The following is a 26854-nucleotide window of genomic DNA, read 5'->3' on the forward strand; positions in this document are numbered from 1 at the left end:
GCACAGGCTTAGCTGGAACAATACTTTACGCACATGCATTTAACCCTATTTTCTAAGAAATAATTTGTACTGACTGCTCCTCTGTGGGAAGCGCATGCTGTTTGGCCGTTTCCAAGGGATACATCTCCCGCACAGCAAACTTCACATCCTGGCTCTCGTCCGTCCTGGGTCGCAGGATGTTGAGAATTGTGTAGGTGTGGTCAGTCAGCACTATGTTACCCTGGAGCAGAAAATAGCAGGAAATGAACATAACTCTGGGGCTTAATACATGTGTCATCAAAGATTTGCGTGTGGAGTCTGCACGGGCTCATCAGGGACAACACCTTCTTATAAGGTATTATGTGTTTAAACGAAAATCCAGATTAAGCGGAAAGTGTCTTCCTGATAAGCCAGTGTGAATTGCACAGGCTAATCTGGGAGGACACTTTATGCACATGTATTACATCCAGTGTTCCCAGAACAAGGCTCAAATATGATATTTCAGAAATAATAAGCCAACATAGCTCATCTGACTTCTTCCTCATAAGGCATATATTCGGATAAGTTTTTTTTTTCTTTGTACAGAAACATTTTTTCTGGAAACAAATGTCACAGTGTTTGTTTATAATGGTAGAATGATTTGTATGTTGTAAATTAGCATACATGTACTCTGAAGGGTTTATTAAATTTAAAAAAAAAGAATTTGATGGTACCAAGGGTCAGCACATCTATTAACCCTTTCTGTCAAAGACATGAAGAGAAAATGGATAAATGCAACCAGTATTAAACCAGAACTGCCTGCATGTAACATGACGTGTAACTCGCAGTCTGTTCAGAACTGCCTGCATGTAACATGACGTGTAACTCGCAGTCTGTTCAGAACTGCCTGCATGTAACATGACGTGTAACTCGCAGTCTGTTCAGAACTGCCTGCATGTAACATGACATGTAACTCGCAGTCTGTTCAGAACTGCCTGCATGTAACATGACGTGTAACTCGCAGTCTGTTCAGAACTGCCTGCATGTAACATGACGTGTAACTCGCAGTCTGTTCAGAACTGCCTGCATGTAACATGACGTGTAACTTGCAGTCTGTTCAGGTTTATGATGAGTGCTGCTTATCAGTATTGGAGATTTGAAAATGACGTCTTAAAATCTAGAAAGAAAGGTTTTTAAATAAATCGGATTTTTTCAATAACAACAAAAGCATCAAGGTGTGTATCTGATCAGCAAATGGTTAAGGCAAAGGGACCTGAAACTAAAATTGTAAAAAATAGTACGAAAACCCACAATACCTACTCTATCATAGAGCTCCAGTATCACATGATGGGCCACTTCCCCAGACCCAAATGTCATATCCACGATACGATCTACACCTAGCTGCTCTATGCTCTCTAGACGCTTGCCCTTCAGGTGTTTACGAAGCTACGTGTACAATAAAACACCAGGTAAAAAGAATAATCATAAAAAGTGTATCAAGATGTAAGTACTTTGCTTCTTTAATAGAAGTTGTCTGACATTACCATAAACACAAATTTCTTCAAAAATAAAAATGAAAAACGTTTGGCTTTTGTTACCATAAAATAAAAAGGCCTTACATAGCTTTTCTTTGAGCAGAGTGCAAGTAAACTTAAACATGACATAATCAACTAGATATAAATAACACAAAGCTTTAAAACTAGCAAATACTGGTAGGGTTTGTATTTCAAGTAAATAAATTCAGTAGAATCATTCTACCTTCATTGAGAAGCCTGATGGTGCCGGGTTTTTCGGCCATTCAAACTCAGTGCTATGAAGACGAATACCTGACTCCATCAGAATCACTGCTTTATCGTCTGGCCTTGAGGAAAAATGACATTAGGAACATTAAAACAGGTGGAATATCAAAACACACAAACATTAGTATTACAGGTATTAAAGTGATATTATGGGCATCTAACAGTATTTTCTATGTTTATAGGTGTCTATCGCAACCATTGTTTATTTTTGGTGTTTTCACTTCATGTACACTTATTTTTGTTTATGCAGAATCAACAATGTCATACAAAAACAATATCCCGGAAAGAGAAAAATAATGCATTTGAATATCAACCGTACTTTCGTTTTGACAACTGACGACAGAAATGATTTGATGTACGATGTGAATCTTAATTTAGTTTTAGTGCAGATTCGTTCATACGACACATGAACACTAACTCCGATCCTAATAAAAAGACAGTTCCGCTCGGCTTAGAGAACTGGGTGGTTCATGTAAAATATCGAATATAATATATATATTTATAAACAACTGGTAGCAAGATGAGTTGCAGATAATTGGTCAGTTACCACATTTTAACTAACTCTTTTGACCGTTTAATTCTTTTCAGCTCAATTCAACAGTGAAAAATATATGCCCATAATATCACTTTAAGTGACAGTTGTAGAAGTTAAAAAATTCAAATTTGAGTCAAAATTTGAAAGCTTTGTAATTTGTTAAGTAACTCATAAAATATGTTGTTGCATCTGACAGGGTCTTGTTTATGAAGATTTTTAAGCCAATATAAGGTCCGATTCTGAATTCTTTTTCCCAAATTCAATCAAAACTACCCATTACTTGTTTGACTTTTTGGTGTGTTAGTAATTCAATAATGAAAGAGTTTTTTTAAGTTGTCAGATTCATTTCACAGACATTTTTATGTCTGGAATTTTCTGGTTTATGTAAGATTTATCACCAATAGCTCAAAATGTATGTAAAAAAAACAATTAAGTATTTTTCCATATTTAGAGCAAACTGATGCCAAAATGCTCAATTTCAAAGGGTTCATATTCCCAAAATGATGAAAAAAAGCCTTGTTTTAGAAGCAAAAGGTAACAACAATTTCAGGGATTTCAATAAATTCTTACAAACAAGAGTATAAAAACTGTTTGCTGGTAATTCATTGAAATTGTCAGGGTTGAAAAGATTGAAGCCAGGAGTTTTTTGTTTCTGCATGTGTGTTATATGCAAATATTGCTTTACAAAAACAATACTACAAAATTACAATTCCCAAGAAATAAAATACCTCTTGGGGTTAGCTTCTTAGTAACGTTTGCTCAAAAAATGATTCAAGGCAAAAGTTTAGTAGGAGTCAAAAGTGAGAAAATTGCAAAATGCTTGGCTTAAAAAGCAGGATTGTGCTTTAAAGGGATCTTTTCACGCTTTGGTAAATTGACAAAATTGAAAAAAGTTGTTTCAGATTCTCATATTTTCGTTTTAGTTATGATATTTGTGAGGAAACAGTAATACTGAACATTTACCATGGTCTAATATAGCCATTATATGCATCTTTTGACGATTTTAAAACCTAAAAATTATAAAGCGTTGCAACGCGAAACGATTGAATAATTTGGAGAGTTCTGTTTTTGTCGTTAAATTTTGTGAAACTACGAAGATTGCTTATATAAGGTATAAAATACGTCAAGTATGTGTACTCGGCGGAATAGCTCAGTAGGCTAAGGCGTTTTTACTTCAGGACTCTGGCAGGACTCCAGGGGTCACTGGTTCGAAACCTGGACCGGGCAATGTTCTTTTCCTTTTTTAAATTTTATTCTTGATTTTTTACTGGAGCTGTAACGATCCAATGTTTACATTTATCGATATAAAGCATTTAATGAATAAGTTAAAAAATGCCAAAATCTGTGAAAAGGCCCCTTTAATTGAAATCCCTGAACTATGATCATTATACTTTTTTATAGTGCCACTATATGCAAATTATAGTTTTATCATTACAAACAAATAGGTAATACTTTAAACTTTAAAGACTAAAGTACCTTGGTTACTCTTAATATATAACAAAGTACGGAAAATATACTAAAAAGTAGCCCCGGAGCATAGCTTTTAACCCTTAAAGCGCTGGAGCTGAATTTTAAAGGCCTTTGCAAACAGTTTGGATCCAGATGAGACGCCACAGAACGTGGCGTCTCATCTGGATCCAAACTGTTTGCTATTCTGATAGTATTGTTTGAAAAAAAATCGAAGAAAATGCTAATTTTAGAAATTCAACAGACGACATTTTAGCAGACGACAAATTTCCCAGCATGCAAAGGGTTAAGCACAGTTTCCGTACCCAGAGTAAATGGCAGTATACTTAAGGTAGCGCACCTCTAATGGGCACATATCCAAATATTATTTAATTAATTATTTTCCTAATCAGCATCATTTCACTGAACTACATGCAAATTTGTAGGTAGGCTTTCCATGCTTTTAAAAAAAATATACTGATTTTTTCAAAACCACCATCACGCTCGGCTTTTGTCCAGTTTATTTTCACCCCTGGGGTATATAAAAGTTCCATAATTCATTAAAATTTCCAAATATGGGCATGCAGTTGGTGTGTACAGATGTAGTAAAGGTGTTTAAAGTTTAAACAAGATGAAATAAGTATTATTTTACAGACATTTATCTTTTACAAATTTTAATCTATGGAATTGCGCCATGAAATGTAAGTGATTTCAGCCAAGTAAAAATTGGGTCGGTTAAAAACAAAGTGTCATAAAATTCAAAATAGTATCATTTAAGTTATATTTTAAACTTAGTTTTTTAGAAACATTATATACAGCAAAAATACCAAAAAATAGACAGATTTACCGTTTACTTTTTGAAATAAAAATAAAAATGCAACATGCATCATTCGTATTTTCAGCAGTAAATTAATCAATTTAGCCATAACGTTCTTTTAATTTTTAAATTGAAGGATGTGCATACAATTTTCAACATATTTAACAATAAACATAGCTTATGTGCTATATTAAATCAAATTACGTTAGAAAAGAAATAAAACGCGTCGCAAAAAGTATGCGATGTCTGCAGGAATCGAACATGCGCGGGAAGATCCCAAAAGATTTCTAGTCCATCGCCTTAACCACTCAGCCACGACAACTTCACATCAGTGCAACTTTAAATTAGATATCCATAAGTAAACGGGTAAAAAGGCTCGCTCGATCTTTGAAGAAATCGCGAAATCGTATTTTTCAGATGATAATTGGATCAAAGTCAATATTTATAGTGAAAATAATGTATTCTAAATGAATAAGTTAAACATATATCAAAATTCAAAGTTTGAAAAAAATAAAATGCATCTCTCGGAAATAAGCGATCATTGAAGATCGACAATGATCGTAAAATAAATCGCGGGAAATCATTAGAGGTGCGTTACCTTAAGTATACTTAAGAGTACCCAAGTAACTTTAAAGTAGTACCTGAGCCTGCAATTGCAAATTAAACTCTAAAGATCAATATCTTTCATTAATAATAACGATAATACCGTAATAATACAGACAAACTTCTTCAGTCTTACCTTCCCAGTCGGATGAGATATGTTTTGTTGTCTACATCGTACACATTCATAACACGCATACTAACAAACCTGGAATTGAAATAAAATCATCAATATATCACCAATTTTTTACCAAAGATTCAAGTTTATTATTGGTCATCAGCATTGTTCAACATACTTTCCACTTTTAACTATATTATATAAATAATAGTTTTTTTAAGGAAACTACTATTGCTTTATACAATAGGTTAGCTTTTTTCATACCTACACATTACTTTGTCAAAGCATGTAAAGTTTCTACTTTCAACTAGGTATTTAAACAGAAGGGCAAAGCTACATGTATTTGCAAGAAATGTTGTTTCTGAAAATAAAACTATAGGAAACATATTAAAACAGAAACAAACTATAGCAAAAAAAGTACACTGACGTCATCATGGTCAATGAGATGTGATCATGAAACGATAAATAAATGAGTATATGCCAGACACATAAGCATTTATTTTGGGATGGATTTCAGTAATGTTCAAAATCAATGACTTATACACTTGACCATAACCATCCTTTGTTTTTTATTTGTTCTCAAATGTTAAAGCAAATCTGACATAAATGCAATCCTAACAAGAGACTGCATAACGGATGCCGATGCTCGGCTGCGAAAGCTTGTCAGAATTTTTTTTTCTTTTTTTAGAGGTCACAGTGACCTTGACCTTTGACCTAGTGACCCAAAACTGGTTGTGGCGTGTAGAACTCATCAAGGTGCATCTACATATGAAGTTTCAAAGTTGTAGTTGAAGCACTTTGATTTTAGAGCCAATGTTACAGTAAGGTTTTAGCACAACGCCTACAGCGGACGGCTGAAGACAAGACGAGCTGGCTAGGACAATATCTTCCGAAAACAGCTGAGCTAAAAATAGTAGTGGGTTCTACAATATAGCACATATCCAAGTTTACAGAGAGAACCTTTTCATTACATTTCTTTTTAACAGCCATACAGACTATTAGTATTACAGTATAAACAAAGTCGTAGCTTTGTAAGGTACGTTATTTAATCTTAAAGACAAAACAGATAATTGTAAATCAAAGCTTGATCGATATTATAAAAATGAATATCAACTAATTGATAGATATATTATAAATAGAATTATTGATTAGCCACCATTAGGACAATGCCCTCCTGATGATGTTTGCATATACAGACATACACCACGACTGACATATGCCACCAGGCTAATTTTATATATATAAACTAAATAGTGAAGAACAATTTCGAATAAAGATACCTACAATAATTTGAATGAAAAAATAATTTGGGCATTGCCTATCATTTTATCACGATTTGAACGTCCAGAAATGTGAAAATTCATAGAAATGCTAGATTTCAGAAATACATTTCAAATTCAAGAACGGGTAGATCTATAAATCGAGTCTTAATCAACATATCTTAAGGGAAATGTAAAGCTGTGGACATTTTCCCACTTATCTGTCAAAAGAGCTAGCTTCTGAGTATCATCTCATGTTTCGCTGACGCTATCTCTTAAACATCTGGATAAAGCGGAGCCTTCGCCGACATTTTTGAAAAATCGTGCCATGTAAACATAATCTGGTACCCGTGTCCGAATATTGTTTAACAAAAAGTTTTCAGTGAAAAAATACTTAACTTCGTATGTTTGGAGTTAAGACTGTGTTGTGTTTTGTACCCACTGTTATTTTCTAAAAGTGGACCTCTTGAGGCTCTTGTTTGCTTGTTTACATAATTATACCCTTAACCCCCCTAAGCCCTCACTTTTTATTGCATTTTTCGAGTTTTCATTTTTTCAAGTTTGAAACTGAATTATAGGCACGTGCGTACTGCCGTATGCCTAGGTACACTCCTGATTTAGCAAGGTGAAATTTAATTTGTATAAATGTTAATCCATCCGAACTTATAAAATTTTCAAAATATGATGTGCCTTTATTATTTAACTGTACAAACTGCTATTATACCTCAACAGCTCCCTTACAACGGCCGTTATATCTATGGTGCTGAAACGGCTCTTCATTTTTAACTTGTAACCTAATTAAATGTTTTTAAATGCCAAACAGTTGGTTCGAATTGCGCAATAAAACCGAATGTGTCACAAGGCAGCCATTTTTACTTTCTGTTTTGCTGAGATGAGAGCGCCAATTTCATTGGTCTTTCAACGACCCGTTGGACCAATTAAATATTAAGGCACATATAGCGATAACTAAACATAATCATATTTAACAATTTCATTTCGTTTAGAAGTGGCCGTTTAGCTCAGTTGGCAGAGCGTCGTGCTAATAACGCGAATGTCGTGGGTTCGATCCCCCCAATGGCCAAGTTTTTATTATTTGGGTTCATTTTAGAATGGCATAAGGTATTATCAACAGGCCCAAAAACTAATACGACGCATATTACACAAGCTTTATATTGTCATAACTAAGTTTTAAAGACCTACACTGGTCACATTCACAATAGCAAAACATAGTTATGTTTAACAATTACATCTACATTATGCAGTGGCCGTTAAGCTCAGTTGGCAGAGCGTCATGCTAATAACGCGAATGTCGTGGGTTCGATCCCCCCAATGGCCAAGTTTTTTTTAATATAATTTTGGTTCTTTTTAGAATGCCGTTAGTTATTATCAACTGGACACAATAACAATCATAGGACACATATAACACAAGCCGTATATTGCCATAACTAAGTCTAAAAAATCCACACTGAGCAGATACAATTGTACATAATACAAAACATAGTTATCTTTAACAATTTAATCTACCTTATGCAGTGGCCGTTTAGCTCAGTTGGCAGAGCGTCGTGCTAATAACGCGAATGTCGTGGGTTCGATCCCCCCAATGGCCAAGTTTTTTTTATATAATTTTGGTTCTTTTTAGAATGCCGTTAGTTATTATCAACTGGACACAATAACAATCATAGGACACATATAACACAAGCCGTATATTGCCATAACTAAGTCTAAAAAATCCACACTGAGCAGATACAATTGTACATAATACAAAACATAGTTATCTTTAACAATTTAATCTATATTATGCAGTGGCCGTTTAGCTCAGTTGGCAGAGCGTCGTGCTAATAACGCGAATGTCGTGGGTTCGATCCCCCCAATGGCCAAGTTTTTATTATTTGGGTTCATTTTAGAATGGCATAAGGTATTATCAACAGGCCCAAAAACTAATACGACGCATATTACACAAGCTTTATATTGTCATAACTAAGTTTTAAAGACCTACACTGGTCACATTCACAATAGCAAAACATAGTTATGTTTAACAATTACATCTACATTATGCAGTGGCCGTTAAGCTCAGTTGACAGAGCGTCGTGCTAATAACGCGAATGTCGTGGGTTCTATACCTCCAATGGCCAAGTTTTTTTAAATTATTTTGGTTTATTTTAGAATGGCATAAGGTATTATCAACAGGACCAAAAAACTTAATAGGACGCATATTACACAAGCTTTATATTGTCATAACTAAGTTTTAAAGACCAACACGGGTCACATACTCTATAGCAAAATATTGTTATGTTTAACAATTACATCTTTATGCAGTGGCCGTTTAGCTCAGTTGGCAGAGCGTCGTGCTAATAACGCGAATGTCGTGGGTTCGATCCCCCCAATGGCCAACTTTTTATAATTTTGGTTCTTTTTTGAATGGCATTAGTTATTTCCTACTGGACACAATAAAAATAATAGGACACATATAACACAAGTTGTATATTGTCTTAACTAAGTTTTAAAAACACACACTTGCCAGATACTTTATAGATTAACAGAGGTATATTTAACAATTTAATCTGCATTCTGCAGTGGCCGTTTAGCTCAGTTGGCAGAGCGTCGTGCTAATAACGCGAATGTCGTGGGTTCGATCCCCCCAATGGCCAAGGTTTTATATGTTTGTTTCTTTCTTGAATGGCATTAGTTATTTCCAACTGGACACAATAAAAATAATAGGACACATATAACACAAGCCGTTTATTGCCATAACTAAGTCTAAAAAAACCAGACTCGCCAGATACAATTGTGCATAATAGAAAAACATAGTTATCTTTCACAATTTAATCCACATTATGCAGTGGCCGTTTAGCTCAGTTGGCAGAGCGTCGTGCTAATAACGCGAATGTCGTGGGTTCGATCCCCCCAATTGCCAACTTTTTATATTTTTGTTTCTTTTTGGAATGGCATTAGTTATTTCCAACTGGACACAATAAACATAATAGGACACATATAACACAAGCTGTATATTGTCTTAACTAAGTTTTAAAGACCCACACTTGCCAGATACTTTATAGCTTAACAGAGGTATATTTAACAATTTAATCTTCACTCTGCAGTGGCCGTTTAGCTCAGTTGGCAGAGCGTCGTGCTAATAACGCGAATGTCGTGGGTTCGATCCCCCCAATGGCCAAGTTTTTATATTTTTGTTTCTTTTTTGAATGGCATTAGTTATTTCCAACTGGACACAATAACAATCATAGGACACATATAACACAAGCCGTTTATTGCCATAACTAAGTATAAACAAGAAATATCTTTAAAAAAGATATACGGCGTTGATTGTGGTCGATGTTTATGAACGATCAAAAGTTATCTCTATGAGATAAAAAGTAGCGGATGCCTTTTTTCTGCGCAGTTCTTAGCTACATCATAAGCAAATCAATTACGGGGTGTTGCGCCAGATTTCGTGTCTTATTTTGCTTTATGTGATATTATTACTCAGATATCTATATTTACAGAATAGAAAAACACAAGAAACATGAAAATAAACGAGTGCATATAGGTCAGCCGGCAATACTCGAATTTTATTTAATTGCATAATTATAGTATAGTGAATTATTGTGCTCATGCTTAATAAACTGGTCTAAATGGATAAAAATTTCTAATTAATTTTATCAAAATTGGTCCTTATCATGCAAATGTTGAAACCATATTAAAAATCGATGATTGACATACCACAATAATATCGCCGAATATCTGTATTTAGTATCTATCTGATCAAAACAGACTTCAAGTGCACAAAGTTTATGAGACGGCGTTTATATAAAGATTTCTGCAACTGACCGCAAACTGACCTTGATACCTTGCGGATTAGAATGCAATGCATTACAGTCACTACGGTATTGTCAGTAAGACCGGTGTTGAATGATCGCAACCCCTTCTGCGAACTCCGGTGATGAACTGTATATAAACTCTGACTTTCACAAATGGCCGCGAATTGACCCGAAACCTCGCGGGTTGAAATGCAATGCAAGTAAGTTCTAAATATGACAACATAGCCTTTAGTATAAACGCTTTTGCGCTGGTAATTCTCTGAAAATAAAAGGTGAACGCACAAACTGTATTTATGTCGAAAATTGATTGTAAAACTGTTCTATCTATTGAGCCTTTTCATTAGAGATAAAATTGTTTCATGCAGTAAAACAGTGTTACAAAGACGCGGATATGTTTCCAATGTTCTGGTGTTATACTCAAATCAGCCAATGGAATAAATGAAGTGTATTCATTCGTACCTAGCCGCGGGAAATTTTATTTTAGTATTATTGGAGACTTACAAAGATCAAGTCAGGGTGAAAAGCTGGCTTAATACAGCTTACGCCGAAAAACCCAGACTCACCAGATACAATTGTGCATAATAGAAAAACATAGTTATCTTTCACAATTAAATCCACATTATGCAGTGGCCGTTTAGCTCAGTTGGCAGAGCGTCATGCTAATAACGCGAATGTCGTGGGTTCGATCCCCCCAATGGCCAAGTTTTTTATATATAATTTTGGTTCTTTTTAGAATGCCGTTAGTTATTATCAACTGGACACAATAACAATCATAGGACACATATAACACAAGCCGTATATTGCCATAACTAAGTCTAAAAAATCCACACTGAGCAGATACAATTGTACATAATACAAAACATAGTTATCTTTAACAATTTAATCTATATTATGCAGTGGCCGTTTAGCTCAGTTGGCAGAGCGTCGTGCTAATAACGCGAATGTCGTGGGTTCGATCCCCCCAATGGCCAAGTTTTTATTATTTGGGTTCATTTTAGAATGGCATAAGGTATTATCAACAGGCCCAAAAACTAATACGACGCATATTACACAAGCTTTATATTGTCATAACTAAGTTTTAAAGACCTACACTGGTCACATTCACAATAGCAAAACATAGTTATGTTTAACAATTACATCTACATTATGCAGTGGCCGTTAAGCTCAGTTGGCAGAGCGTCATGCTAATAACGCGAATGTCGTGGGTTCGATCCCCCCAATGGCCAAGTTTTTTTTATATAATTTTGGTTCTTTTTAGAATGCCGTTAGTTATTATCAACTGGACACAATAACAATCATAGGACACATATAACACAAGCCGTATATTGCCATAACTAAGTCTAAAAAATCCACACTGAGCAGATACAATTGTACATAATACAAAACATAGTTATCTTTAACAATTAAATCTACCTTATGCAGTGGCCGTTTAGCTCAGTTGGCAGAGCGTCGTGCTAATAACGCGAATGTCGTGGGTTCGATCCCCCCAATGGCCAAGTGTTTTTTATATAATTTTGGTTCTTTTTAGAATGCCGTTAGTTATTATCAACTGGACACAATAACAATCATAGGACACATATAACACAAGCCGTATATTGCCATAACTAAGTCTAAAAAATCCACACTGAGCAGATACAATTGTACATAATACAAAACATAGTTATCTTTAACAATTTAATCTATATTATGCAGTGGCCGTTTAGCTCAGTTGGCAGAGCGTCGTGCTAATAACGCGAATGTCGTGGGTTCGATCCCCCCAATGGCCAAGTTTTTATTATTTGGGTTCATTTTAGAATGGCATAAGGTATTATCAACAGGCCCAAAAACTAATACGACGCATATTACACAAGCTTTATATTGTCATAACTAAGTTTTAAAGACCTACACTGGTCACATTCACAATAGCAAAACATAGTTATGTTTAACAATTACATCTACATTATGCAGTGGCCGTTAAGCTCAGTTGACAGAGCGTCGTGCTAATAACGCGAATGTCGTGGGTTCTATACCTCCAATGGCCAAGTTTTTTTAAATTATTTTGGTTTATTTTAGAATGGCATAAGGTATTATCAACAGGACCAAAAAACTTAATAGGACGCATATTACACAAGCTTTATATTGTCATAACTAAGTTTTAAAGACCAACACGGGTCACATACTCTATAGCAAAATATTGTTATGTTTAACAATTACATCTTTATGCAGTGGCCGTTTAGCTCAGTTGGCAGAGCGTCGTGCTAATAACGCGAATGTCGTGGGTTCGATCCCCCCAATGGCCAACTTTTTATAATTTTGGTTCTTTTTTGAATGGCATTAGTTATTTCCTACTGGACACAATAAAAATAATAGGACACATATAACACAAGTTGTATATTGTCTTAACTAAGTTTTAAAAACACACACTTGCCAGATACTTTATAGATTAACAGAGGTATATTTAACAATTTAATCTGCATTCTGCAGTGGCCGTTTAGCTCAGTTGGCAGAGCGTCGTGCTAATAACGCGAATGTCGTGGGTTCGATCCCCCCAATGGCCAAGTTTTTATATGTTTGTTTCTTTCTTGAATGGCATTAGTTATTTCCAACTGGACACAATAAAAATAATAGGACACATATAACACAAGCCGTTTATTGCCATAACTAAGTCTAAAAAAACCAGACTCGCCAGATACAATTGTGCATAATAGAAAAACATAGTTATCTTTCACAATTTAATCCACATTATGCAGTGGCCGTTTAGCTCAGTTGGCAGAGCGTCGTGCTAATAACGCGAATGTCGTGGGTTCGATCCCCCCAATTGCCAACTTTTTATATTTTTGTTTCTTTTTGGAATGGCATTAGTTATTTCCAACTGGACACAATAAACATAATAGGACACATATAACACAAGCTGTATATTGTCTTAACTAAGTTTTAAAGACCCACACTTGCCAGATACTTTATAGCTTAACAGAGGTATATTTAACAATTTAATCTTCACTCTGCAGTGGCCGTTTAGCTCAGTTGGCAGAGCGTCGTGCTAATAACGCGAATGTCGTGGGTTCGATCCCCCCAATGGCCAAGTTTTTATATTTTTGTTTCTTTTTTGAATGGCATTAGTTATTTCCAACTGGACACAATAACAATCATAGGACACATATAACACAAGCCGTTTATTGCCATAACTAAGTATAAACAAGAAATATCTTTAAAAAAGATATACGGCGTTGATTGTGGTCGATGTTTATGAACGATCAAAAGTTATCTCTATGAGATAAAAAGTAGCGGATGCCTTTTTTCTGCGCAGTTCTTAGCTACATCATAAGCAAATCAATTACGGGGTGTTGCGCCAGATTTCGTGTCTTATTTTGCTTTATGTGATATTATTACTCAGATATCTATATTTACAGAATAGAAAAACACAAGAAACATGAAAATAAACGAGTGCATATAGGTCAGCCGGCAATACTCGAATTTTATTTAATTGCATAATTATAGTATAGTGAATTATTGTGCTCATGCTTAATAAACTGGTCTAAATGGATAAAAATTTCTAATTAATTTTATCAAAATTGGTCCTTATCATGCAAATGTTGAAACCATATTAAAAATCGATGATTGACATACCACAATAATATCGCCGAATATCTGTATTTAGTATCTATCTGATCAAAACAGACTTCAAGTGCACAAAGTTTATGAGACGGCGTTTATATAAAGATTTCTGCAACTGACCGCAAACTGACCTTGATACCTTGCGGATTAGAATGCAATGCATTACAGTCACTACGGTATTGTCAGTAAGACCGGTGTTGAATGATCGCAACCCCTTCTGCGAACTCCGGTGATGAACTGTATATAAACTCTGACTTTCACAAATGGCCGCGAATTGACCCGAAACCTCGCGGGTTGAAATGCAATGCAAGTAAGTTCTAAATATGACAACATAGCCTTTAGTATAAACGCTTTTGCGCTGGTAATTCTCTGAAAATAAAAGGTGAACGCACAAACTGTATTTATGTCGAAAATTGATTGTAAAACTGTTCTATCTATTGAGCCTTTTCATTAGAGATAAAATTGTTTCATGCAGTAAAACAGTGTTACAAAGACGCGGATATGTTTCCAATGTTCTGGTGTTATACTCAAATCAGCCAATGGAATAAATGAAGTGTATTCATTCGTACCTAGCCGCGGGAAATTTTATTTTAGTATTATTGGAGACTTACACAGATCAAGTCAGGGTGAAAAGCTGGCTTAATACAGCTTACGCCGAAAAACCCAGACTCACCAGATACAATTGTGCATAATAGAAAAACATAGTTATCTTTCACAATTAAATCCACATTATGCAGTGGCCGTTTAGCTCAGTTGGCAGAGCGTCATGCTAATAACGCGAATGTCGTGGGTTCGATCCCCCCAATGGCCAAGTTTTTTATATATAATCTTGGTTCTTTTTAGAATGCCGTTAGTTATTATCAACTGGACACAATAACAATCATAGGACACATATAACACAAGCCGTATATTGCCATAACTAAGTCTAAAAAATCCACACTGAGCAGATACAATTGTACATAATACAAAACATAGTTATCTTTAACAATTTAATCTATATTATGCAGTGGCCGTTTAGCTCAGTTGGCAGAGCGTCGTGCTAATAACGCGAATGTCGTGGGTTCGATCCCCCCAATGGCCAAGTTTTTATTATTTGGGTTCATTTTAGAATGGCATAAGGTATTATCAACAGGCCCAAAAACTAATACGACGCATATTACACAAGCTTTATATTGTCATAACTAAGTTTTAAAGACCTACACTGGTCACATTCACAATAGCAAAACATAGTTATGTTTAACAATTACATCTACATTATGCAGTGGCCGTTAAGCTCAGTTGGCAGAGCGTCATGCTAATAACGCGAATGTCGTGGGTTCGATCCCCCCAATGGCCAAGTTTTTTTTTATATAATTTTGGTTCTTTTTAGAATGCCGTTAGTTATTATCAACTGGACACAATAACAATCATAGGACACATATAACACAAGCCGTATATTGCCATAACTAAGTCTAAAAAATCCACACTGAGCAGATACAATTGTACATAATACAAAACATAGTTATCTTTAACAATTTAATCTACATTATGCAGTGGCCGTTTAGCTCAGTTGGCAGAGCGTCGTGCTAATAACGCGAATGTCGTGGGTTCGATCCCCCCAATGGCAATGTTTTTATTATTTGGGTTCATTTTAGAATGGCATAAGGTATTATCAACAGGCCCAAAAACTAATACGACGCATATTACACAAGCTTTATATTGTCATAACTAAGTTTTAAAGACCTACACTGGTCACATTCACAATAGCAAAACATAGTTATGTTTAACAATTACATCTACATTATGCAGTGGCCGTTAAGCTCAGTTGGCAGAGCGCGTCGTGCTAATAACGCGAATGTCGTGGGTTCCATACCTCCAATGGCCAAGTTTTTTTTTTATTATTTTGGTTTATTTTAGAATGGCATAAGTTATTATCAACAGGACCAAAAAACTTAATAGGACGCATATTACACAAGCTTTATATTGTCATAACTAAGTTTTAAAGACCAACACGGGTCACATACTCTATAGCAAAATATTGTTATGTTTAACAATTACATCTTTATGCAGTGGCCGTTTAGCTCAGTTGGCAGAGCGTCGTGCTAATAACGCGAATGTCGTGGGTTCGATCCCCCCAATAGCCAACTTTTTATAATTTTGGTTCTTTTTTGAATGGCATTAGTTATTTCCTACTGGACACAATAAAAATAATAGGACACATATAACACAAGCTGTATATTGTCTTAACTAAGTTTTAAAGACACACACTTGCCAGATACTTTATAGATTAACAGAGGTATATTTAACAATTTAATCTGCACTCTGCAGTGGCCGTTTAGCTCAGATGGCAGAGCGTCGTGCTAATAACGCGAATGTCGTGGGTTCGATCCCCCCAATGGCCAAGTTTTTATATGTTTGTTTCTTTCTTGAATGGCATTAGTTATTTCCAACTGGACACAATAAAAATAATAGGACACATATAACACAAGCCGTTTATTGCCATAACTAAGTCTAAAAAACCCAGACTCGCCAGATACAATTGTGCATAATAGAAAAACATAGTTATCTTTCACAATTTAATCCACATTATGCAGTGGCCGTTTAGCTCAGCTGGCAGAGCGTCGTGCTAATAACGCGAATGTCGTGGGTTCGATCCCCCCAATGGCCAACTTTTTATATTTTTGTTTCTTTTTGGAATGGCATTAGTTATTTCCAACTGGACACAATAAACATAATAGGACACATATAACACAAGCTGTATATTGTCTTAACTAAGTTTTAAAGACCCACACTTGCCAGATACTTTATAGCTTAACAGAGGTATATTTAACTATTTATTCTGCACTCTGCAGTGGCCGTTTAGCTCAGTTGGCAGAACGTCGTGCTAATAACGCGAATGTCGTGGGTTCGATCCCCCCAATGGCCAAGTTTTTATAATTTTGGTTCTTTTTAGAATGCCGTAAGTTATTACCAACTGGACACAATAACAATCATAGGACACATATAACACAAGCCGTATATTGCCATAACTAAGCCGAAAAACCCACACTGGCCAGATGCAATTGTACATAATACAAAAACATAGTTATCTTTCACAATTTAATCCACATTATACAGTGGCCGTTTAGCTCAGTTGGCAGAGTGTCGTGCTAATAACGCGAATGTCGTGGGTTCGATCCCCCCAATGGCCAAGTTTTTATTATTTGGGTTCATTTTAGAATGGCATAAGGCCCAAAAACTAATACGGCGCATATTACACAAGCTTTATATTGTCATAACTAAGTTTTAAAGACCTACATTGGTCGCATTCACAATAGCAAAACATAGTTATGTTAAACAATTACATCTACATTATGCAGTGGCCGTTAAGCTCAGTTGGCAGAGCGTCGTGCTAATAACGCGAATGTCGTGGGTTCCATACCCCCAATGGCCAATTTTTTATTATTATTTTGGTTTATTTTAGAATGGTATAAGGTATTATCAACAGGACCAAAAAACTTAATAGGACGCATATTACACAAGCGCTATATTGTCATAACTAAGTTTTAAAGACCAATACGGGTCACATACTCTATAGCAAAATATTGTTATGTTTAACAATTACATCAACATTATGCAGTGGCCGTTTAGCTCAGTTGGCAGAGCGTCTTGCTAATAACGCGAATGTCGTGGGTTCGATCCCCCCAATGGCCAAGTTTTTATTATTTGGGTTCATTTTAGAATGGCATAAGGTATTATCAACAGGCCCAAAAACTAATACGACGCATATTACACAAGCTTTATATTGTCATAACTAAGTTTTAAAGACCTACACTGGTCACATTCACAATAGCAAAACATAGTTATGTTTAACAATTACATCTACATTATGCAGTGGCCGTTAAGCTCAGTTGGCACAGCGTCATGCTAATAACGCGAATGTCGTGGGTTCGATCCCCCCAATGGCCAAGTTTTTTTTGTATAATTTTGGTTCTTTTTAGAATGCCGTTAGTTATTATCAACTGGACACAATAACAATCATAGGACACATATAACACAAGCCGTATATTGCCATAACTAAGTCTAAAAAATCCACACTGAGCAGATACAATTGTACATAATACAAAACATAGTTATCTTTAACAATTTAATCTACATTATGCAGTGGCCGTTTAGCTCAGTTGGCAGAGCGTCGTGCTAATAACGCGAATGTCGTGGATTCGATCCCCCCAATGGCAAAGTTTTTATTATTTGGGTTCATTTTAGAATGCATAAGGTATTATCAACAGGCCCAAAAACTAATACGACGCATATTACACAAGCTTTATATTGTCATAACTAAGTTTTAAAGACCTACACTGGTCACATTCGCAATAGCAAAACATAGTTATGTTTAACATTTACATCTACATTATGCAGTGGCCGTTAAGCTCAGTTGGCAGAGCGTCGTGCTAATAACGCGAATGTCGTGGGTTCCATACCTCCAATGGCCAAGTTTTTTTTTATTATTTTGGTTTATTTTAGAATGGCATAAGGTATTATCAACAGGACCAAAAAACTTAATAGGACGCATATTACACAAGGTTTATATTGTCATAACTAAGTTTTAAAGACCAACACGGGTCACATACTCTATAGCAAAATATTGTTATGTTTAACAATTACATCTTTATGCAGTGGCCGTTTAGCTCAGTTGGCAGAGCGTCGTGCTAATAACGCGAATGTCGTGGGTTCGATCCCCCCAATTGCCAACTTTTTATAATTTTGGTTCTTTTTTGAATGGCATTAGTTATTTCCTACTGGACACAATAAAAATAATAGGACACATATAACACAAGCTGTATATTGTCTTAACTAAGTTTTAAAGACACACACTTGCCAGATACTTTATAGATTAACAGAGGTATATTTAACAATTTAATCTGCACTCTGCAGTGGCCGTTTAGCTCAGTTGGCAGAGCGTCGTGCTAATAACGCGAATGTCGTGGGTTCGATCCCCCAATGGCCAAGTTTTTATATGTTTGTTTCTTTCTTGAATGGCATTAGTTATTTCCAACTGGACACAATAAAAATAATAGGACACATATAGCACAAGCCGTTTATTGCCATAACTAAGTCTAAAAAACCAAGACTCGCCAGATACAATTGTGCATAATAGAAAAACATAGTTATCTTTCACAATTTAATCCACATTATACAGTGGCCGTTTAGCTCAGTTGGCAGAGCGTCGTGCTAATAACGCGAATGTCGTGGGTTCGATCCCCCCAATGGCCAACTTTTTATATTTTTGTTTCTTTTTGGAATGGCATTAGTTATTTCCAACTGGACACAATAAACATAATAGGACACATATAACACAAGCTGTATATTGTCTTAAGTAAGTTTTAAAGACCCACACTTGCCAGATACTTTATAGCTTAACAGAGGTATATTTAACTATTTATTTTGCACTCTGCAGTGGCCGTTTAGCTCAGTTGGCAGAACGTCGTGCTAATAACGCGAATGTCGTGGGTTCGATCCCCCCCAATGGCCAAGTTTTTATAATTTTGGTTCTTTTTAGAATGCCGTAAGTTATTACCAACTGGACACAATAACAATCATAGGACACATATAACACAAGCCGTATATTGCCATAACTAAGCCGAAAAACCCACACTGGCCAGATGCAATTGTACATAATACAAAAACATAGTTATCTTTCACAATTTAATCCACATTATACAGTGGCCGTTTAGCTCAGTTGGCAGAGTGTCGTGCTAATAACGCGAATGTCGTGGGTTCGATCCCCCCAATGGCCAAGTTTTTATTATTTGGGTTCATTTTAGAATGGCATAAGGCCCAAAAACTAATACGGCGCATATTACACAAGCTTTATATTGTCATAACTAAGTTTTAAAGACCTACACTGGTCACATTCACAATAGCAAAACATAGTTATGTTAAACAATTACATCTACATTATGCAGTGGCCGTTAAGCTCAGTTGGCAGAGCGTCGTGCTAATAACGCGAATGTCGTGGGTTCCATACCCCCAATGGCCAAGTTTTTTTTTATTATTTTGGTTTATTTTAGAATGGCATAAGGTATTATCAACAGGACCAAAAAAACTTAATAGGACGCATATTACACAAGCTTTATATTGTCATAACTAAGTTTTAAAGACCAATACGGGTCACATACTCTATAGCAAAATGTTGTTATGTTTAACAATTACATCAACATTATGCAGTGGCCGTTTAGCTCAGTTGGCAGAGCGTCGTGCTAATAACGCGAATGTCGTGGGTTCGATCCCCCCAATGGCCAAGTTTTTATTATTTGGGTTCATTTTAGAATGGCATAAGGTATTATCAACAGGCCCAAAAACTAATACGACGCATATTACACAAGCTTTATATTGTCGTAACTAAGTTTTAAAGACCTACACTGGTCACATTCACAATAGCAAAACATAGTTATGTTTAACAATTACATCTACATTATGCAGTGGCCGTTAAGCTCAGTTGGCAGAGCGTCATGCTAATAACGCGAATGTCGTGGGTTCGATCCCCCCAATGGCCAAGTTTTTTTTATATAATTTTGGTTCTTTTTAGAATGCCGTTAGTTATTATCAACTGGACACAATAACAATCATAGGACACATATAACACAAGCCGTATATTGCCATAACTAAGTCTAAAAAATCCACACTGAGCAGATACAATTGTACATAATACAAAACATAGTTATCTTTAACAATTTAATCTACATTATGCAGTGGCCGTTTAGCTCAGTTGGCAGAGCGTCGTGCTAATAACGCGAATGTCGTGGGTTCGATCCCCCCAATGGCAAAGTTTTTATTATTTGGGTTCATTTTAGAATGGCATAAGGTATTATCAACAGGCCCAAAAACTAATACGACGCATATTACACAAGCTTTATATTGTCATAACTAAGTTTTAAAGACCTACACTGGTCACATTCACAATAGCAAAACATAGTTATGTTTAACAATTACATCTACATTATGCAGTGGCCGTTAAGCTCGGTTGGCAGAGCGTCGTGCTAATAACGCGAATGTCGTGGGTTCCATACCTCCAATGGCCAAGTTTTTTTTTTATTATTTTGGTTTATTTTAGAATGGCATAAGGTATTATCAACAGGACCAAAAAACTTAATAGGACGCATATTACACAAGCTTTATATTGTCATAACTAAGTTTTAAAGACCAACACGGGTCACATACTCTATAGCAAAATATTGTTATGTTTAACAATTACATATTTATGCAGTGGCCGTTTAGCTCAGTTGGCAGAGCGTCGTGCTAATAACGCGAATGTCGTGGGTTCGATCCCCCCAATTGCCAACTTTTTATAATTTTGGTTCTTTTTTGAATGGCATTAGTTATTTCCTACTGGACACAATAAAAATAATAGGACACATATAACACAAGCTGTATATTGTCTTTACTAAGTTTTAAAGACCCACACTTGCCAGATACTTTATAGATTAACAGAGGTATATTTAACAATTTAATCTGCACTCTGCAGTGGCCGTTTAGCTCAGTTGGCAGAGCGTCGTGCTAATAACGCGAATGTCGTGGGTTCGATCCCCCCAATGGCCAAGTTTTTATATGTTTGTTTCTTTCTTGAATGGCATTAGTTATTTCCAACTGGACACAATAAAAATAATAGGACACATATAACACAAGCCGTTTATTGCCATAACTAAGTCTAAGAAACCCAGACTCGCCAGATACAATTGTGCATAATAGAAAAACATAGTTATCTTTCACAATTTAATCCACATTATGCAGTGGCCGTTTAGCTCAGTTGGCAGAGCGTCGTGCTAATAACGCGAATGTCGTGGGTTCGATCCCCCCAATGGCCAACTTTTTATATTTTTGGTTCTTTTTTGAATGGCATTAGTCATTTCCAACTGGACACAATAAACATAATAGGACACATATAACACAAGCTGTATATTGTCTTAAGTAAGTTTTAAAGACTCACACTTGCCAGATACTTTATAGCTTAACAGAGGTATATTTAACTATTTATTCTGCACTCTGCAGTGGCCGTTTAGCTCAGTTGACAGAACGTCGTGCTAATAACGCGAATGTCGTGGGTTCGGTCCCCCCCAATGGCCAAGTTTTTATAATTTTGGTTCTTTTTAGAATGCCGTAAGTTATTACCAACTGGACTAAATAACAATCATAGGACACATATAACACAAGCCGTATATTGCCATAACTATGCCGAAAAACCCACACTGGCCAGATGCAATTGTACATAATACAAAAACATAGTTATCTTTCACAATTTAATCCACATTATACAGTGGCCGTTTAGCTCAGTTGGCAGAGTGTCGTGCTAATAACGCGAATGTCGTGGGTTCGATCCCCCCAATGGCCAAGTTTTTATTATTTGGGTTCATTTTAGAATGGCATAAGGCCCAAAAACTAATACGGCGCATATTACACAAGCTTTATATTGTCATAACTAAGTTTTAAAGACCTACACTGGTCACATTCACAATAGCAAAACATAGTTATGTTAAACAATTACATCTACATTATGCAGTGGCCGTTAAGCTCAGTTGGCAGAGCGTCGTGCTAATAACGCAAATGTCGTGGGTTCCATACCCCCAATGGCCAAGTTTTTTTTTATTATTTTGGTTTATTTTAGAATGGCACAAGGTATTATCAACAGGACCAAAAAACTTAATAGGACGCATATTACACAAGCTTTATATTGTCATAACTAAGTTTTAAAGACCAATACGGGTCACTTACTCTATAGCAAAATATTGTTATGTTTAACAATTACATCAACATTATGCAGTGGCCGTTTAGCTCAGTTGGCAGAGCGTCGTGCTAATAACGCGAATGTCGTGGGTTCGATCCCCCCAATGGCCAACTTTTTATATTTTTGTTTCTTTTTGGAATGGCATTAGTTATTTCCAACTGGACACAATAAACATAATAGGACACATATAACACAAGCTGTATATTGTCTTAACTAAGTTTTAAAGACCCACACTTGCCAGATACTTTATAGCTTAACAGAGGTATATTTAACTATTTATTCTGCACTCTGCAGTGGCCGTTTAGCTCAGTTGGCAGAACGTCGTGCTAATAACGCGAATGTCGTGGGTTCGATCCCCCCCAATGGCCAAGTTTTTATAATTTTGGTTCTTTTTAGAATGCCGTAAGTTATTACCAACTGGACACAATAACTATCATAGGACACATATAACACAAGCCGTATATTGCCATAACTAAGCCGAAAAACCCACACTGGCCAGAGGCAATTGTACATAATACAAAAACATAGTTATCTTTCACAATTTAATCCACATTATACAGTGGCCGTTTAGCTCAGTTGGCAGAGTGTCGTGCTAATAACGCGAATGTCGTGGGTTCGATCCCCCCAATGGCCAAGTTTTTATTATTTGGGTTCATTTTAGAATGGCATAAGGCCCAAAAACTAATACGGCGCATATTACACAAGCTTTATATTGTCATAACTAAGTTTTAAAGACCTACACTGGTCACATTCACAATAGCAAAACATAGTTATGTTAAACAATTACATCTACATTATGCAGTGGCCGTTAAGCTCAGTTGGCAGAGCGTCGTGCTAATAACGCGAATGTCGTGGGTTCCATACCCCCAATGGCCAAGTTTTTTTTATTATTTTGGTTTATTTTAGAATGGCATAAGGTATTATCAACAGGACCAAAAAACTTAATAGGACGCATATTACACAAGCTTTATATTGTCATAACTAAGTTTTAAAGACCAATACGGGTCACTTACTCTATAGCAAAATATTGTTATGTTTAACAATTACATCAACATTATGCAGTGGCCGTTTAGCTCAGTTGGCAGAGCGTCATGCTAATAACGCGAATGTCGTGGGTTCGATCCCCCCAATGGCCAAGTTTTTATAATTTTGGTTCTTTTTTGAATGGCATTAGTTATTTCCTACTGGACACAATAAAAATAATAGGACACATATAACACAAGCTGTATATTGTCTTAACTAAGTTTCAAAGACACACACTTGCCAGATACTTTATAGCTTAATAGAGGTATATTTAACAATTTAATCTGCATTCTGCAGTGGCCGTTTAGCTCAGTTGGCAGAGCGTCGTGCTAATAACGCGAATGTCGTGGGTTCGATCCCCACAATGGCCAAGTTTTTATATGTTTGTTTCTTTCTTGAATGGCATTAGTTATTTCCAACTGGACACAATAAAAATAATAGGACACATATAACACAAGCCGTTTATTGCCATAACTAAGTCTAAAAAAACCACACTCGCCAGATACAATTGTTCATAATAGAAAAACATAGTTATCTTTAACAATTTAATCTACATTATGCAGTGGCCGTTTAGCTCAGTTGGCAGAGCGTCGTGCTAATAACGCGAATGTCGTGGGTTCGATCCCCCCAATGGCCAAGTTTTTATTATTTGGGTTCATTTTAGAATGGCATAAGGTATTATCAACAGGCCAAAAAACTAATACGACGCATATTACACAAGCTTTATATTGTCATAACTAAGTTTTAAAGACCTACACTGGTCACATGCACAATAGCAAAACATAGTTATGTTTAACAATTACATCTACATTATGCAGTGGCCGTTAAGCTCAGTTGGCAGAGCGTCGTGCTAATAACGCGAATGTCGTGGGTTCCATACCTCCAATGGCCAAGTTTTTTTTTTATTATTTTGGTTTATTTTAGAATGGCATAAGGTATTATCAACAGGACCAAAAAACTTAAAAGGACGCATATTACACAAGCTTTATATTGTCATAACTAAGTTTTAAAGACCAACACGGGTCACATACTCTATAGCAAAATATTGTTATGTTTAACAATTACATCTTTATGCAGTGGCCGTTTAGCTCAGTTGGCAGAGCGTCGTGCTAATAACGCGAATGTCGTGGGTTCGATCCCCCCAATTGCCAACTTTTTATAATTTTGGTTCTTTTTTGAATGGCATTAGTTATTTCCTACGGGACACAATAAAAATAATAGGACACATATAACACAAGCTGTATATTGTCTTAACTAAGTTTTAAAGACCCACACTTGCCAGATACTTTATAGCTTAACAGAGGTATATTTATCAATTTAATCTGCACTCTGCAGTGGCCGTTTAGCTCAGTTGGCAGAGCGTCGTGCTAATAACGGGAATGTCGTGGGTTCGATCCCCCCAATGGCCAAGTTTTTATATTTTTGTTTCTTTTTGGAATGGCATTAGTTATTTCCAACTGGACACAATAACAATCATAGGACACATATAACACAAGCCGAATATTGCCATAACTAAGTCTAAAAAACCCAGACTCGCCAGATACAATTGTGCTTAATAGAAAAACATAGTTATCTTTCACAATTAAATCCACATTATGCAGTGGCCGTTTAGCTCAGTTGGCAGAGCGTCGTGCTAATAACGCGAATGTCGTGGGTTCGATCCCCCAATGGCCAAGTTTTTATTATTTGGGTTCATTTTAGAATGGCATAAGGTATTATCAACAGGCCCAAAATCTAATACGACGCATATTACACAAGCTTTATATTGTCATAACTAAGTTTTAAAGACCTACACTGGTCACATTCACAATAGCAAAACATAGTTATGTTTAACAATTACATCTACATTATGCAGTGGCCGTTAAGCTCAGTTGGCAGAGCGTCGTGCTAATAACGCGAATGTCGTGGGTTCTATACCTCCAATGGCCAAGTTTTTTTTAATTATTTTGGTTTATTTTAGAATGGCATAAGGTATTATCAACAGGACCAAAAAACTTAATAGGACGCATATTACACAAGCTTTATATTGTCATAACTAAGTTTTAAAGACCAACACGGGTCACATACTCTATAGCAAAATATTGTTATGTTTAACAATTACATCTTTATGCAGTGGCCGTTTAGCTCAGTTGGCAGAGCGTCGTGCTAATAACGCGAATGTCGTGGGTTCGATCCCCCCAATGGCCAACTTTTTATAATTTTGGTTCTTTTTTGAATGGAATTAGTTATTTCCTACTGGACACAATAAAAATAATAGGACACATATAACACAAACTGTATATTGTCTTAACTAAGTTTCAAAGACACACACTTGCCAGATACTTTATAGATTAACAGAGGTATATTTAACAATTTAATCTGCATTCTGAAGTGGCCGTTTAGCTCAGTTGGCAGAGCGTCGTGCTAATAACGCGAATGTCGTGGGTTCGATCCCCCCAATTGCCAACTTTTTATATTTTTGTTTCTTTTTGGAATGGCATTAGTTATTTCCAACTGGACACAATAAACATAATAGGACACATATAACACAAGCTGTATATTGTCTTAACTAAGTTTTAAAGACCCACACTTGCCAGATACTTTATAGCTTAACAGAGGTATATTTAACAATTTAATCTGAACTCTGCAGTGGCCGTTTAGCTCAGTTGGCAGAGCGTCGTGCTAATAACGCGAATGTCGTGGGTTCGATCCCCCAATGGCCAAGTTTTTATATTTTTGTTTCTTTTTTGAATGGCATTAGTTATTTCCAACTGGACACAATAACAATCATAGGACACATATAACACAAGCCGTATATTGCCATAACTAAGTCTAAAAAATCCACACTGAGCAGATACAATTGTACATAATACAAAACATAGTTATCTTTAACAATTTAATCTACATTATGCAGTGGCAGTTTAGCTCAGTTGGCAGAGCGTCGTGCTAATAACGCGAATGTCGTGGGTTCGATTCCCCCAATGGCCAAGTTTTTATTATTTGGGTTCATTTTAGAATGGCATAAGGTATTATCAACAGGCCCAAAAACTAATACGACGCATATTACACAAGCTTTATATTGTCATAACTAAGTTTTAAAGACCTACACTGGTCACATTCACAATAGCAAAACATAGTTATGTTTAACAATTACATCTACATTATGCAGTG

General features: G+C 35.9%; 1 protein-coding gene and 54 non-coding genes across 55 annotated transcripts in view; 54 read left to right on the forward strand and 1 right to left on the reverse strand.

The window, feature by feature from the left end:
- Positions 1–7424, reverse strand: part of LOC127871883 (ribosome quality control complex subunit NEMF-like) — a 34599-nt gene extending 27175 nt beyond the window's left edge. The window contains exons 1-5 of the mRNA XM_052415146.1: positions 7257–7424; positions 5295–5363; positions 1717–1819; positions 1279–1404; positions 75–220 (exon numbers count right to left, since the gene is read on the reverse strand). Of these exons, the coding sequence (XP_052271106.1) occupies positions 75–220; positions 1279–1404; positions 1717–1819; positions 5295–5363; positions 7257–7312 (500 nt within the window). The 5' untranslated portion in view covers positions 7313–7424. The remainder of the gene's footprint in view (positions 1–74; positions 221–1278; positions 1405–1716; positions 1820–5294; positions 5364–7256) is intronic.
- A 116-nt stretch (positions 7425–7540) lies between these two features.
- On the forward strand, positions 7541–7613 carry Trnai-aau (transfer RNA isoleucine (anticodon AAU)). The gene has a single exon. It is a non-coding gene; the product is annotated as a tRNA-Ile (tRNA).
- A 182-nt stretch (positions 7614–7795) lies between these two features.
- Trnai-aau (transfer RNA isoleucine (anticodon AAU)) lies at positions 7796–7868 on the forward strand. Its single transcript has one exon. It is a non-coding gene; the product is annotated as a tRNA-Ile (tRNA).
- A 198-nt stretch (positions 7869–8066) lies between these two features.
- Trnai-aau (transfer RNA isoleucine (anticodon AAU)) lies at positions 8067–8139 on the forward strand. Its single transcript has one exon. It is a non-coding gene; the product is annotated as a tRNA-Ile (tRNA).
- A 197-nt stretch (positions 8140–8336) lies between these two features.
- On the forward strand, positions 8337–8409 carry Trnai-aau (transfer RNA isoleucine (anticodon AAU)). Its single transcript has one exon. It is a non-coding gene; the product is annotated as a tRNA-Ile (tRNA).
- A 440-nt stretch (positions 8410–8849) lies between these two features.
- On the forward strand, positions 8850–8922 carry Trnai-aau (transfer RNA isoleucine (anticodon AAU)). The gene has a single exon. It is a non-coding gene; the product is annotated as a tRNA-Ile (tRNA).
- Positions 8923–9107: 185 nt separating this feature from the next.
- On the forward strand, positions 9108–9180 carry Trnai-aau (transfer RNA isoleucine (anticodon AAU)). Its single transcript has one exon. It is a non-coding gene; the product is annotated as a tRNA-Ile (tRNA).
- Positions 9181–9373: 193 nt separating this feature from the next.
- On the forward strand, positions 9374–9446 carry Trnai-aau (transfer RNA isoleucine (anticodon AAU)). The gene has a single exon. It is a non-coding gene; the product is annotated as a tRNA-Ile (tRNA).
- A 185-nt stretch (positions 9447–9631) lies between these two features.
- Trnai-aau (transfer RNA isoleucine (anticodon AAU)) lies at positions 9632–9704 on the forward strand. The gene has a single exon. It is a non-coding gene; the product is annotated as a tRNA-Ile (tRNA).
- Positions 9705–10975: 1271 nt separating this feature from the next.
- Trnai-aau (transfer RNA isoleucine (anticodon AAU)) lies at positions 10976–11048 on the forward strand. The gene has a single exon. It is a non-coding gene; the product is annotated as a tRNA-Ile (tRNA).
- Positions 11049–11245: 197 nt separating this feature from the next.
- Positions 11246–11318, forward strand: Trnai-aau (transfer RNA isoleucine (anticodon AAU)). The gene has a single exon. It is a non-coding gene; the product is annotated as a tRNA-Ile (tRNA).
- A 182-nt stretch (positions 11319–11500) lies between these two features.
- Trnai-aau (transfer RNA isoleucine (anticodon AAU)) lies at positions 11501–11573 on the forward strand. Its single transcript has one exon. It is a non-coding gene; the product is annotated as a tRNA-Ile (tRNA).
- A 197-nt stretch (positions 11574–11770) lies between these two features.
- Trnai-aau (transfer RNA isoleucine (anticodon AAU)) lies at positions 11771–11843 on the forward strand. The gene has a single exon. It is a non-coding gene; the product is annotated as a tRNA-Ile (tRNA).
- A 197-nt stretch (positions 11844–12040) lies between these two features.
- Trnai-aau (transfer RNA isoleucine (anticodon AAU)) lies at positions 12041–12113 on the forward strand. The gene has a single exon. It is a non-coding gene; the product is annotated as a tRNA-Ile (tRNA).
- A 440-nt stretch (positions 12114–12553) lies between these two features.
- Positions 12554–12626, forward strand: Trnai-aau (transfer RNA isoleucine (anticodon AAU)). The gene has a single exon. It is a non-coding gene; the product is annotated as a tRNA-Ile (tRNA).
- Positions 12627–12811: 185 nt separating this feature from the next.
- Trnai-aau (transfer RNA isoleucine (anticodon AAU)) lies at positions 12812–12884 on the forward strand. The gene has a single exon. It is a non-coding gene; the product is annotated as a tRNA-Ile (tRNA).
- A 193-nt stretch (positions 12885–13077) lies between these two features.
- Trnai-aau (transfer RNA isoleucine (anticodon AAU)) lies at positions 13078–13150 on the forward strand. The gene has a single exon. It is a non-coding gene; the product is annotated as a tRNA-Ile (tRNA).
- Positions 13151–13335: 185 nt separating this feature from the next.
- On the forward strand, positions 13336–13408 carry Trnai-aau (transfer RNA isoleucine (anticodon AAU)). The gene has a single exon. It is a non-coding gene; the product is annotated as a tRNA-Ile (tRNA).
- Positions 13409–14679: 1271 nt separating this feature from the next.
- Trnai-aau (transfer RNA isoleucine (anticodon AAU)) lies at positions 14680–14752 on the forward strand. Its single transcript has one exon. It is a non-coding gene; the product is annotated as a tRNA-Ile (tRNA).
- Positions 14753–14949: 197 nt separating this feature from the next.
- Positions 14950–15022, forward strand: Trnai-aau (transfer RNA isoleucine (anticodon AAU)). Its single transcript has one exon. It is a non-coding gene; the product is annotated as a tRNA-Ile (tRNA).
- Positions 15023–15204: 182 nt separating this feature from the next.
- Trnai-aau (transfer RNA isoleucine (anticodon AAU)) lies at positions 15205–15277 on the forward strand. The gene has a single exon. It is a non-coding gene; the product is annotated as a tRNA-Ile (tRNA).
- A 198-nt stretch (positions 15278–15475) lies between these two features.
- Trnai-aau (transfer RNA isoleucine (anticodon AAU)) lies at positions 15476–15548 on the forward strand. Its single transcript has one exon. It is a non-coding gene; the product is annotated as a tRNA-Ile (tRNA).
- Positions 15549–15991: 443 nt separating this feature from the next.
- Positions 15992–16064, forward strand: Trnai-aau (transfer RNA isoleucine (anticodon AAU)). Its single transcript has one exon. It is a non-coding gene; the product is annotated as a tRNA-Ile (tRNA).
- A 185-nt stretch (positions 16065–16249) lies between these two features.
- Positions 16250–16322, forward strand: Trnai-aau (transfer RNA isoleucine (anticodon AAU)). The gene has a single exon. It is a non-coding gene; the product is annotated as a tRNA-Ile (tRNA).
- A 193-nt stretch (positions 16323–16515) lies between these two features.
- Trnai-aau (transfer RNA isoleucine (anticodon AAU)) lies at positions 16516–16588 on the forward strand. Its single transcript has one exon. It is a non-coding gene; the product is annotated as a tRNA-Ile (tRNA).
- Positions 16589–16773: 185 nt separating this feature from the next.
- Positions 16774–16846, forward strand: Trnai-aau (transfer RNA isoleucine (anticodon AAU)). Its single transcript has one exon. It is a non-coding gene; the product is annotated as a tRNA-Ile (tRNA).
- Positions 16847–17038: 192 nt separating this feature from the next.
- Positions 17039–17111, forward strand: Trnai-aau (transfer RNA isoleucine (anticodon AAU)). Its single transcript has one exon. It is a non-coding gene; the product is annotated as a tRNA-Ile (tRNA).
- A 429-nt stretch (positions 17112–17540) lies between these two features.
- Trnai-aau (transfer RNA isoleucine (anticodon AAU)) lies at positions 17541–17613 on the forward strand. Its single transcript has one exon. It is a non-coding gene; the product is annotated as a tRNA-Ile (tRNA).
- A 452-nt stretch (positions 17614–18065) lies between these two features.
- On the forward strand, positions 18066–18138 carry Trnai-aau (transfer RNA isoleucine (anticodon AAU)). The gene has a single exon. It is a non-coding gene; the product is annotated as a tRNA-Ile (tRNA).
- A 439-nt stretch (positions 18139–18577) lies between these two features.
- Trnai-aau (transfer RNA isoleucine (anticodon AAU)) lies at positions 18578–18650 on the forward strand. The gene has a single exon. It is a non-coding gene; the product is annotated as a tRNA-Ile (tRNA).
- Positions 18651–18835: 185 nt separating this feature from the next.
- On the forward strand, positions 18836–18907 carry Trnai-aau (transfer RNA isoleucine (anticodon AAU)). The gene has a single exon. It is a non-coding gene; the product is annotated as a tRNA-Ile (tRNA).
- A 193-nt stretch (positions 18908–19100) lies between these two features.
- On the forward strand, positions 19101–19173 carry Trnai-aau (transfer RNA isoleucine (anticodon AAU)). The gene has a single exon. It is a non-coding gene; the product is annotated as a tRNA-Ile (tRNA).
- Positions 19174–19358: 185 nt separating this feature from the next.
- On the forward strand, positions 19359–19432 carry Trnai-aau (transfer RNA isoleucine (anticodon AAU)). The gene has a single exon. It is a non-coding gene; the product is annotated as a tRNA-Ile (tRNA).
- Positions 19433–19624: 192 nt separating this feature from the next.
- Positions 19625–19697, forward strand: Trnai-aau (transfer RNA isoleucine (anticodon AAU)). The gene has a single exon. It is a non-coding gene; the product is annotated as a tRNA-Ile (tRNA).
- A 431-nt stretch (positions 19698–20128) lies between these two features.
- Trnai-aau (transfer RNA isoleucine (anticodon AAU)) lies at positions 20129–20201 on the forward strand. Its single transcript has one exon. It is a non-coding gene; the product is annotated as a tRNA-Ile (tRNA).
- A 182-nt stretch (positions 20202–20383) lies between these two features.
- Trnai-aau (transfer RNA isoleucine (anticodon AAU)) lies at positions 20384–20456 on the forward strand. Its single transcript has one exon. It is a non-coding gene; the product is annotated as a tRNA-Ile (tRNA).
- Positions 20457–20653: 197 nt separating this feature from the next.
- Positions 20654–20726, forward strand: Trnai-aau (transfer RNA isoleucine (anticodon AAU)). Its single transcript has one exon. It is a non-coding gene; the product is annotated as a tRNA-Ile (tRNA).
- Positions 20727–21167: 441 nt separating this feature from the next.
- Positions 21168–21240, forward strand: Trnai-aau (transfer RNA isoleucine (anticodon AAU)). Its single transcript has one exon. It is a non-coding gene; the product is annotated as a tRNA-Ile (tRNA).
- A 185-nt stretch (positions 21241–21425) lies between these two features.
- Trnai-aau (transfer RNA isoleucine (anticodon AAU)) lies at positions 21426–21498 on the forward strand. Its single transcript has one exon. It is a non-coding gene; the product is annotated as a tRNA-Ile (tRNA).
- Positions 21499–21691: 193 nt separating this feature from the next.
- Trnai-aau (transfer RNA isoleucine (anticodon AAU)) lies at positions 21692–21764 on the forward strand. The gene has a single exon. It is a non-coding gene; the product is annotated as a tRNA-Ile (tRNA).
- A 451-nt stretch (positions 21765–22215) lies between these two features.
- On the forward strand, positions 22216–22288 carry Trnai-aau (transfer RNA isoleucine (anticodon AAU)). The gene has a single exon. It is a non-coding gene; the product is annotated as a tRNA-Ile (tRNA).
- Positions 22289–22718: 430 nt separating this feature from the next.
- Positions 22719–22791, forward strand: Trnai-aau (transfer RNA isoleucine (anticodon AAU)). The gene has a single exon. It is a non-coding gene; the product is annotated as a tRNA-Ile (tRNA).
- A 185-nt stretch (positions 22792–22976) lies between these two features.
- Positions 22977–23050, forward strand: Trnai-aau (transfer RNA isoleucine (anticodon AAU)). The gene has a single exon. It is a non-coding gene; the product is annotated as a tRNA-Ile (tRNA).
- A 192-nt stretch (positions 23051–23242) lies between these two features.
- Trnai-aau (transfer RNA isoleucine (anticodon AAU)) lies at positions 23243–23315 on the forward strand. The gene has a single exon. It is a non-coding gene; the product is annotated as a tRNA-Ile (tRNA).
- Positions 23316–23744: 429 nt separating this feature from the next.
- Trnai-aau (transfer RNA isoleucine (anticodon AAU)) lies at positions 23745–23817 on the forward strand. The gene has a single exon. It is a non-coding gene; the product is annotated as a tRNA-Ile (tRNA).
- A 185-nt stretch (positions 23818–24002) lies between these two features.
- Trnai-aau (transfer RNA isoleucine (anticodon AAU)) lies at positions 24003–24075 on the forward strand. Its single transcript has one exon. It is a non-coding gene; the product is annotated as a tRNA-Ile (tRNA).
- Positions 24076–24268: 193 nt separating this feature from the next.
- On the forward strand, positions 24269–24341 carry Trnai-aau (transfer RNA isoleucine (anticodon AAU)). Its single transcript has one exon. It is a non-coding gene; the product is annotated as a tRNA-Ile (tRNA).
- A 441-nt stretch (positions 24342–24782) lies between these two features.
- Positions 24783–24855, forward strand: Trnai-aau (transfer RNA isoleucine (anticodon AAU)). Its single transcript has one exon. It is a non-coding gene; the product is annotated as a tRNA-Ile (tRNA).
- Positions 24856–25040: 185 nt separating this feature from the next.
- Trnai-aau (transfer RNA isoleucine (anticodon AAU)) lies at positions 25041–25113 on the forward strand. The gene has a single exon. It is a non-coding gene; the product is annotated as a tRNA-Ile (tRNA).
- A 193-nt stretch (positions 25114–25306) lies between these two features.
- On the forward strand, positions 25307–25378 carry Trnai-aau (transfer RNA isoleucine (anticodon AAU)). The gene has a single exon. It is a non-coding gene; the product is annotated as a tRNA-Ile (tRNA).
- A 440-nt stretch (positions 25379–25818) lies between these two features.
- Positions 25819–25891, forward strand: Trnai-aau (transfer RNA isoleucine (anticodon AAU)). Its single transcript has one exon. It is a non-coding gene; the product is annotated as a tRNA-Ile (tRNA).
- A 185-nt stretch (positions 25892–26076) lies between these two features.
- Positions 26077–26149, forward strand: Trnai-aau (transfer RNA isoleucine (anticodon AAU)). Its single transcript has one exon. It is a non-coding gene; the product is annotated as a tRNA-Ile (tRNA).
- A 185-nt stretch (positions 26150–26334) lies between these two features.
- On the forward strand, positions 26335–26406 carry Trnai-aau (transfer RNA isoleucine (anticodon AAU)). Its single transcript has one exon. It is a non-coding gene; the product is annotated as a tRNA-Ile (tRNA).
- Positions 26407–26598: 192 nt separating this feature from the next.
- On the forward strand, positions 26599–26671 carry Trnai-aau (transfer RNA isoleucine (anticodon AAU)). Its single transcript has one exon. It is a non-coding gene; the product is annotated as a tRNA-Ile (tRNA).
- Positions 26672–26853: 182 nt separating this feature from the next.
- Position 26854, forward strand: part of Trnai-aau (transfer RNA isoleucine (anticodon AAU)) — a 73-nt gene continuing 72 nt past the window's right edge. Inside the window, exon 1 of the tRNA in view lies at position 26854. This exon is cut by the window's right edge and continues 72 nt beyond it. This is a non-coding gene — a tRNA (tRNA-Ile).

This window comes from Dreissena polymorpha, chromosome 3, assembly GCF_020536995.1.
Source record: "Dreissena polymorpha isolate Duluth1 chromosome 3, UMN_Dpol_1.0, whole genome shotgun sequence".
NCBI lineage: Eukaryota > Metazoa > Mollusca > Bivalvia > Myida > Dreissenidae > Dreissena > Dreissena polymorpha.